At 35.9% G+C, this 10,374-nt stretch overlaps 1 protein-coding gene across 1 annotated transcript in view; it reads right to left on the bottom strand.

Moving 5' to 3' along the window:
* The window catches only part of med1 (mediator complex subunit 1), a 245,170-nt gene that overhangs the window by 16,152 nt on the left and 218,644 nt on the right, over positions 1-10,374 (bottom strand). The window contains exons 14-16 of the mRNA XM_084434276.1: positions 7,262-7,463; positions 6,473-6,568; positions 6,277-6,382 (exon numbers count right to left, since the gene is read on the bottom strand). Of these exons, the coding sequence (XP_084290402.1) occupies positions 6,277-6,382; positions 6,473-6,568; positions 7,262-7,463 (404 nt within the window). The remainder of the gene's footprint in view (positions 1-6,276; positions 6,383-6,472; positions 6,569-7,261; positions 7,464-10,374) is intronic.

Raw genomic sequence — 10,374 nt, forward strand, 5'->3', positions numbered from 1 at the left:
CCAGTCGAGCTCATTACGAGCCATTCAAAAGTAATGTGACCACTCCCCGGAGAGCGCGTGCTATTCAAATGCAAATTCTGAGAACCATTTCAGTCTGTGAAACGCCCCCACATCAGCTGTAAACAAAGCGTCGCGAGTGAGGCATAATATAGCCTACCTTATGGAGAAAAGATTCCTCAGAACAGTGCTGATATGAGGAGCAATATCTCCTGATATGAGGAGCAGATCCCGCTGAGGAGTGAGGTAGGCTGTTTTCTTTTCTCAAGTGTTGATGTGGAATAACGTTATGGAATAACGTTAGTGTAGGCCTATGTAAACAAAAAGATGAATCGCGTTTCTATAATATGACTCACCTTTCTGTGAGATGAATGAAGGGTACATATTTGTAAAGACTGTTTAGCCTAAATATGAATCGCGCGTCTGTGTGTGCAAGAATAAACTGCTTTGCTATAGCCTACTGAGATGAGTAAAAATCGACTGAAATATGTTGAAATAAAATATATTTGTATAAGCAACGTATTAAACAGTTTTTAGGCTACTGTAGAATATACTGCTACATCAAATAAGCTTTTGTTTAGCAATTTCTGCTCATATCTGACGTTATATATATATATATATATATATATAAAATAATATTTTTGTCAAAAATAAAGTCAGACTAAGGTGTTAGATGTTCCAATGTTGGCTATATTCAAACTAATGAATACATATGATAAAATGTAGGCCTATAATCTTTTTTTTTTTTTTTTTTACAAAGAAAGAGTACACTTGAAATATTGTTGAAATTGTAATTATTGTTGTAATTGTAACATTTTTAATAAAATAGCAAAACATATTTACAAGAGAGATGTAAGCGAAATCTTAAATGGTCAATATAAGTCTAAATACATCTTTTGTCCTTGCATTGTGGCTCAGTCAGTGTCACACCTGAATGAATGGCTCATTAGGCAGAGTCATTATGCAGAGTGGGTGGGACATTGTAATCTCAGGTGTAAACTACTCCTCCTCCTCGCATATTGGCTTTCCAAGCAAAACCTGTTTTACACCATTTAAATCAATGTATTTTTTTTTTGTGAACGATAAAGCAAGACTATTTTCACATCATTTTGAAGCTAGAACTCAAAGGGACAACATCCATTAGTCAAAAGTCTTGTGGACACATATTTAATATGTGTTTTGTGGTCTTAATTCAGCAACTTTCATTTTTATTTTTTCCAATAACCACGCATAAACATTATTCTCTTAAAAATACAAACATCTACATACACGTTGCTCGCATATTATGGTAGCCCTGTTTGTGCTATATAGAGTGAATTTACACCTTAGCCATTAACATGTTTATAAATAACTGAAAAAAGCACAAATGTCAAGGCATGTCAGAACATCTCAAGGACCCCAAAAACAGCTTGGTCCCCAGAGGGTTAATGGCAGAGACTCAATTGGCAACAAAAGCTAGAAAACACTTGTTAGAGTTTGTCAGGTATTTTAAAACTGTCATGCTGTCTGACCAGAACACAGAATTTGCTAGTTCCATCTGTAGCTCTGACTTTAGGAATTGATCCATCCGTGCTGCCAAAACAGCTGCAACAAGTTCAAGTGTCTCAATTGTTGTGTGCTTTTAATGAAGCCACCCTTGCCTTGTCCATTTGAAAGGACACATGTACATTGCCACATTGATTTGTTAGTCTTAAAATAGGATGCTGTTCCATATGCTACCTCCCTAGCATCACACAAATGGTGTAATTGGCAGGTAATGGCCTCCCCAAATCCATCTGGAATCAGTAGTTGTTTTATCTCCTTAACCTTGTGCTCCTCAGGAATGAGTCTGGGGAAAGGTCTACTATTAATGATCCACTTGGTAAGTTTAAACTCACCTTTGGAACAAAGATCTTTCAAGTCAGTGTACAAGGCAATGGCTTGCTCTATATTTGCCACGGACTTGGGACCGTCATCCACGTGAAAATTTCTGTACACTGTCAATTTCTTTGTGACATTTCTCCTTATTGTCCTTAGCTGTCTGTTTTAGAGCAAAACTAGCACAGCTTGGGGGAGACACAGCACCGAACAGATGCACAGTCATTCTAAATTCTGCAAGAGATTCAGTATTGTCACCACTGGGCACAAAATCCTAATTGTACTGTTTCTCAAACAACTCTTCTAGACTGGCGATATACACTATTAGCACACACAAGAGGGTTTCCATTATTAACTTTGTTTCCATTGTTGTCATTCAGAGGTCCATTTACCATCCAATGATTGTATGGTATTCTTTTCTCAGCATGGTGCAGAACAGTTGAATGTTTTTGCTGGCAGATTTCACAAGTCATACGTCTGACATTTCACACTCATATGTCCCTTAGGCAAAGCATCCAAAACAAAGTCCTTTGGCCTTGAAAATATCACACTTTCTTTTTGATCACCATAACAAAACAAACAAGAATATTCAAAGGCACTCTTGCTTCACAAGACTGCCCAATGTTTGTCACTGTTGTAGCAAAACTACTTCCTTGTAGTTTAATTTGATTTGAAACTTTAATTTTGGCTTTCACATGTACCTTTATGGATGTGTCCAGAATGTCACCAAACACTGGATCTATAGTTATCTGTACTTTTCTATGAACTGCACTATATCCAGGAATTTGGCTCTTTGCTTGGTTTTGTCCTGAATTTAAAAAGCAACTGACCTCCATCAGTCACACAGTTTGAAAGGTATATTGGATATAATGGTTTTCATATTGAAGGTTGTCTCCAGTTCCACTATAGAACCAAAGCTCTGCATTGTATTAAAACATCCTTAAAGCCTTGCCATCTTCAGCTCTAATGACTGAACAATTTAAAGTCTTTTCCATCAATGCATTACTGATCTTAATTGCATCCCCCCCAAATTGTTGTAGTAACCTCCTAGCCTCCTTGTAACCCTGATCTGGGTTCATATGAATGCAAATGCGTACCAACTCTCTTGGCTGTCCACCAGTGTACTGCTCCAAAACATAAAGCTTATTATCAGTCTTTCCTTCGATGTAATGTTCAAAAGCTTGTATACAAAATTCAAACTGAAGAGGATCGCCATAAAACACTATTTTCTCTAGAAGGTAGCAATGAGAGTTGGTGCGTCTTGACAAGTAGTTAAGTGATATCAGTTTGTCTGCGTATCACATCTTCAAAACAAATTATTACCATCATTGGTAGCAACATGCTTTTGGCTACCCGACACAAGAATATGGGGTATTACTTGTCCAGAATTTTGGTCTGCAGGGTGTACAAGCACAGCATAACTGCTAGGACTGAAGGGTTCAAAGGGTAATTCATGGTCATCTCATCCATTGAAATTTCTAATTTCCTTTGGGACTAAACTGTGACTTTTGATTTGCTTTGGGTTTCCTCATATTCATTCAATACTTTGAGTTTTGCAGCCATTTGAGCTTTCAGTTCCAGTGTTTCCTCTATTGCTTTATGATTTGGAAATTCAACAAGCTTACTTTTCTTCTTTAGCCATTAGAGCTGCACGCTCAGCCTCTGCATGGACACGTACAGAAGATGCATATGAAACTTGATGCGTTTGAAATGCTGTCATGAGGATGCACGCTGGATGCCTCAGTTATAACTTCCTAAGAATCAGAAGTTGCTGAATGTTTGAACCATTTCTTAATTTCCTTTAAAAAAATTTGGAATAATATCAACTTAGGTTCATCCCAATCTTTATGATCCCCTTCCCTTTCAGATACAGGTTATGACCTATGTACAGACACCTGCATTTCCATAAAAACAGCCGAGTGCTTTTCAAACGCTTCCACATGACTTTGAACAACTTCCACATCTTCACCAGCGTTTATCAATGTCATGACATCATTCTTTTTCTGTGTAAGCACACCATGATTTGCTCTTTGTGACCCAATCAATTTATACAATGACCCTTCATAAACTCCTTAGGGTAATTATTCATCTTTTGCAACCTCCATACTCAAATCTATCATGAAGCACAAGGGTGGTGCTTTTAAACACAAAATTCCTAGCCACACTTTTTCTTCATATTTCTTGACACAGCAAGCTTCAACAGCCCAGAAAGTAAGCTTAGGCCCCAAGTTTCAAATTAACTCACATACATGCTGGTTAAAGTGCCCCTATTATGCTATTTTAAAGTTTCCTAATGTTGTTTTGGACACTCCTACAACAGGTTTACATGCATCAAAGGTAAAAAAACGGTTTAATTTTCTCATAATATACATTTGCACATCACCACATTTTCAATGATTCTCAAACGACCAATGAATCAGTCTCTCTAAATCCCTCCTTTCCGCAAGCTACTCTGTTCTGATTGGCCAGACAGCGCAGTCTGTTGTGATTGGCTTACCGCGTACAGCGCGTGTCGAAAACAAAAACGTCCATTGCCATAACAACGTCAGCTCTGTGTCCTGAGGCTTCCTACACCGTAAACTAAACACAGTAACGAACAATGACGTCGATTTTACCATATCAATCGAGTGCGAGTCCGATGATGAAACATTGGAAGAATTCATTCAACCCGAACCTCCATCGCAAGGACGACTTGAGCAGGACATGTCTCAGTGATACACTACTCGGTTTGAGGTACATTATGAGATGTTGCAACTGTAATTACTCACCATCAGTATTAACAAGTGCAGTCCATCAACAAACCGATTATTTTACTTATAGGCCTACTTATTTAATTACAGAGTATTTTTCTAATTTATTGTGGTGAACATGTGGAAACCGTATCAATAACAGTGCATACATTAGTCAAGCTCTAGCGTGAATGACTGATGTAACAAACGTGAGTAAAACAAATCTTGCTTCATGCATAATCTTTACTCAAAGTAGTGAGAACGACAGACGATCTGCATTAATATACAGTTTTAGGTAATAATGGCCCACAACTGATCAGCAGAAGTATTTCAGTAAGACAGTAATAATGTGAGTTAACCAGAAGCAGGAGACCTACACAATATAAAACTCAAAACTAAGTATTTTGAACACCATCTTTCAAGAGCAAGCGGTTTGCGAATCCTGGATTGAACTCTGAGATTTGAGAAGCAGTCATCTGTCAGTAAAATAAAGGGAACACAGCAAAAGTTTAGGATTATACTGCTGTGGTATCGTGGTAAAGATGAATTTTAACCACTGATTCTTCACATGCTCGTCCTTGGGCAGTGAAAAAAAACTGGCTTTACCTTCACATTGTAGAGCACAGCAGGAATCAGCTGCAGAATTGAGGGCGTTCAAGTTTTCCCTGGTGTCTGCGCGCGCAATATGCTAATGTTTCGTCTTGACGTCACAATGAAACGGCTTATGACTCGTTTGAAAAACGATTCATTTAATTGACTCAGAGTCGACTCTTACTTTTGAAAGACAATAACTTTTTATACGGTGGACTTTCAGATTTAAAACTTTGCAGGATATTTTCATTCACTTGGAGCTATGTTACACAATACATGGAAGGTCATTTTCAAAAATCCAAAATAGGGGCCCTTTAAATGCTGGTTGTTTGCTTCAATTTTGCTCCATCCAAATCCCAGGTCAAAGCAGCATTCGACTTGAATTTGTAGAGGCTTTTTGTCCACAAATGAATCCAAAATTAAAGCCACCCATCTTGTGTAAAGGTTGAGGGATTCTTTGACACATATTCCAAGAAATGACCTCCATTCCCAATATAAATGCAAAATTAAGCATTTATTTCCAAAAGAAAGCAACAAAAAAGGTTAATGTTGTGCAATTAAACAAGGTGTGGTCGAAAGCTGTGTGCTCTCTCCACCTTCACACCTGATTTCAATCTGACAACTTCCTTATACAGAGTCACCTTACAAAATAAAAGTAATCTCCTTTAAATTCATCAAAAACATTAAATCAAAGTTGTAGGGAAAGGACGAGTAAGCAGTTAATAAGCAAATTGTGTTCTATGGAGATTTTCTTGTTATCTTTCATATTTTATGGTATGAGATATGGTAAAAAAAAAAGTTAAAGCAAGAGCAGAACAACCGGACTCAACACCAATGGCCTGAATTATATCTAGGTTTTTAACTTGGGCAGTGCAAACTTGTAAATCAACATTTTCTTCAATATAACATTTCAAAATTAGGTTCTAATTTAATTTTCTCAATTTTAACATTTATCATCTATATATTTTTTTAAAGCTTGCGAGGACAACTGTTTTCTTGCCACTATGCATGCTTAAACTCACATATTATAGTCATGTACGAGGAGCACAAACGCAAAAAGTCTTAGGGTAAGCATAGGTTCAATGCCATCTGTTACACCTACCTCTGAACTACTTTGGTAATGAAGTCATCAGTGCAGATCAAAGCATCAGATAAACCCTTATAGAGCTTACAGGCCACCTGCATCGAATCAATCACCTCCATCACCACTGAGAGCAAAAACAGACTGAGTCAGACTTCAGAAGAGGCAACACTGATAACTTAAATGTAAATTGTGAGAGGTAAACATTTTTCCTTACCACATACAAGTGATTCATTTACAGGGTGTTGAAAGGACACACTAAAGCTTGAGTCTGTTAGTGGACACACTTCAAACTGCAGCAGTCCAGGAGTATCTGTTAAAAAACATAAAATTATTTGGGTTGCACTTTAGTTTACAGTACATGCACTTACATGTACTTACAATATACTTGACTAAGAAAGTACTGGGTAAAATAAGGTTAAGTTTAGGGTTAAGGTTACGTTTAGGGTAGGTTCAGAGTTAGTACCTAGTTATTACCCAGCTATTGTAATTTCTATATCTATAAATAAATAGTATGTACAACAGGACTGTAAAATAAAGTGGGTTACACTTTATTCTAAGCTGTCATTGTTACAGTGTAAATATATAAGTACTGTATAATATTATTTAACAACATGTACTTACTATAAGGTTAGGGTAGGATTAGGATTTGGTTGAGGGTAAGTTGCATGTAATTATGCATAATTTACAGTTATTACTATGGTAAGTACATGTAACGTGTAACAAGGACACTGTAAAATAAAGTTTTACCATAAAGTGCTACCATTATTTGCAAAACTCTACATTTATGAGCAGAATATATAATTAACTTAGTATTACAATAGTTGATTTCAGATCTCATTTTAGCAGTGTTTAGAACAAACTCTCACCAAAGCAAATTAAAATGACAAATTTGGACTTGGACTTTTAACAATAATTATATATTACTTTGTCCACCTCAATAAAAAATATTTTTACTAATCTACCAACTCCTACAGCCATAATTATTACGAAAAACAACACCCACCTTCCTTAATGTAGGTCTTTTTGACGCAGCTGCTAATAAGAGTGTTGTAAGCGGCCTGGTGTCTTATAATGTCGAGGAGAGCAGGCACCTGAGCAGGATGTCTGAAAGGAATCTTGGAAACCAAAGCTCCTTGAAGACACCTCCCATCCTGTACTGGGGCACCACCATTTAGGAAATAACAATGCTGCTGGCCTGGTAAAGACTAGTTGGATAGAAAGACAAACCATTTAGAGAATCAAATGAAAATCATAATTATATACTTTATACGTTATATACTTTAACTATACAGGGATATACTTTTTTCCCTGTTATGTCCTGTCATAACAGGGACAGATGTTAAACAAACTGTTAAATGTGCTGATTTTTTATTCATATATTAGATGAATCATGTTCTGTTCAGAATATATGGTAGTTGACCGATTTCTGGACTAACCTATTTCCTAATCAAATTTGGCATAAAAGAATTTGTCTGACCTGGGGCCATATGTATAAAACTTCTCAAAAATGCTCTTAAGAATGGACTTAAGCTTTTGACTTAAGGCCGCGTGTCCACCAAAGCGTTTTTAACTGTGGGCGTAAATATAGCTGCAAGCAGCGATGACGGGCCCGAGCCGGTGGCACCGCCACCCCGGTGCCTTCAGGGTAATTGTGCACGACGGCAATTTGAAGTTAAACCCGGTAAATGTAAAAGAACCATATCAAAGTTGTCTGAATACGCCACATTTACTGCATCATGCTGATATCCATGAGGTCATTTAAATTTAGATGGATTTCATGTCATGGAATGTCATAGGTCACTTTGAAATTAGTGCAAAGTTATTTTTTGCAGCTCAAAAATTATTTTGTCCATAAGTACAGTATTTATCTCAAGGTCTTTTTATAGTTTTATTAATCTAATTATTAAACTAATTATATAAAACATGTTGTCAATGCACTTCAAATATGTTAATCAAACTTATTAAAAAGACAAGGCCTAATACAGTTCCTGTCCTTAAATGCAGGTCAAAGCATACAGCAATGGAAGGGTTGAACTCTTGTCAGAGTGTAACTGACAACTGATAAAAAAAATTGAAAGGACAAGACAGAGAATTTTACTTGCCCGACCTGATTAGAATAAATAAATAAAAAGATTTTATAACATTTATTGTAAGCTGCGATAGTGCACTATAAATACATTACTGACGGTAACAATATTGTGCTTTTGAGGCTCGCAGCCTCTCGAGGAAAAACCTAAAGAAATGAGCGCAGCACTCACAAAAGAAACAAGTTACACATACTACACTGATTGAAAAAGAAATTCAAATGTGTGTTTTTTTAATGGTAGTATTATTTTATACAGAATAAATGATTTATAATTCAGAAGAGAATAAAGTTAGTTAGTTAAAATTTTAAGGAAAACAAATATATTGATCTGAAATATAGCACATTAATTTGAAATTTATTCAGGATCAAGTACCAAACATATACAATCTTAATTTAATTTAAAGCAAACAATAAATTTAAAAGATATGGGTTATATGCATATTTTGTAATAAAAAAATATATATATCCAAAAAGACGAGGCCTACAAGATTTCTTTATCCTTTAATGCAGGCCAAAGCACACAGCAATGAAAGAGTTAAACTCTTGTCACTGTAACAAACATCCAGCCACAAACACACACACACACACACACACACACACACACACACACACACACAGAGAGAGAGAGAGTAAGACTGGTGGAGTGAGGGGGTGGGAAAGGACAGACAGAGGGAGACAGACCATTTTAAACAAAAAAATAATATCCTAACTGTGACAGAAAGTAGACTTTGATCATGTTTAAATATACATGCAAATGCAATGTGGAATAATTGGAAATTTGTGCAGTTTAAAACATTGTTTACCTGCAAAAAAGATGTATCCAACCCCATTTATACATAGTATAAAACACTAGATGGCACAATAGACCCATTATGAATAGACTCTTTCTGTTTACTTTTTGACATTACTTTAATCCCTCGCTACAGCAAAACCGTTTGAGATATTTAATATTCGTTCATAATTTAGCATCATCAATGTAATTTCATCATGTTGAAAAAGTCTGCTGTGAATAAAATAAACCACTTAGGATGAGTAGCTAAAAACTCAAGAGTCAAAAATCCACATTCAAACCAAAATATATGACTTCCTGTTGGTCGGAGCTAATGACTGTAAATTAGAAAGTTGTCCGGCTCGATGAGAACAATATACGTACTGAGTTTTGTGACTGTAAGTAAAACTACCCCCCCACTCAGTGGTACTACTCTGAGCCCCTCCACCACGCCCGTTTCTGAGACTTAGCACACGTTTACTATCTGACATGTTTTATGTGCATGTTGAGTTTCATGCAATTTGAAGCATGTTAAGAGCCTCAAAAGTATACAAAAAGAATATTAAAGTTTAATGTGTTGCCATGGCAACAGTATTTAAGATATCAATAAACCTTTCACAGGTCTACATCTGCCGTGTGTTTACATTATAAAGATAAAGTCGGCGCTGTAGATGGCACAGTATACATATTCTTAATAGACACTGTTTACTTTTTGACATGGTTTTAATACCTCGCCGTAGCAAAACCATTTGAGATACTCAATATCCGTTCACAATGTAGCATCTTTAATGTATTTTCATCATGTTGAAAAAGTTTGGTGGGAATTAAATAAACCACTTATGAGGAGTGGGTAGCACTGATCAGAGACTGATTTAGCAAAAAAATCCACATTCATATCTGATTTCCTGTTGGTCAGAGCTAATGACTGTAAATTAGAAAGTTGTCTGGCTCGATGAGAACAATATACATACTGAGTTTTGTGACTGTAGGTAAAACTAACTTTGTCAAAAGGTGGTGCTACTGAGCTGTCTTTTGCAGCTCAAAAATTAAGTTTATTAATAAGTTCATAAGTACAGTATTTATCTATCTCAAGGTCTTTTTGTATTTTTATGAATTTAATTAATAAACTAATTATATAAAATTATTGTCAATGCACTACAAATAAACTGGTTCTATGCCTTTACTTTATTTTAAAAAAAAAACTTATTTAAAAAATACAAAGCTTAAGACATTTATTTTACACTCTATCCTTTAATGCAGG

The sequence above is a fragment of the Rutilus rutilus genome, assembly GCF_951802725.1.
Source record: "Rutilus rutilus genome assembly, chromosome: 16".
NCBI lineage: Eukaryota > Metazoa > Chordata > Actinopteri > Cypriniformes > Leuciscidae > Rutilus > Rutilus rutilus.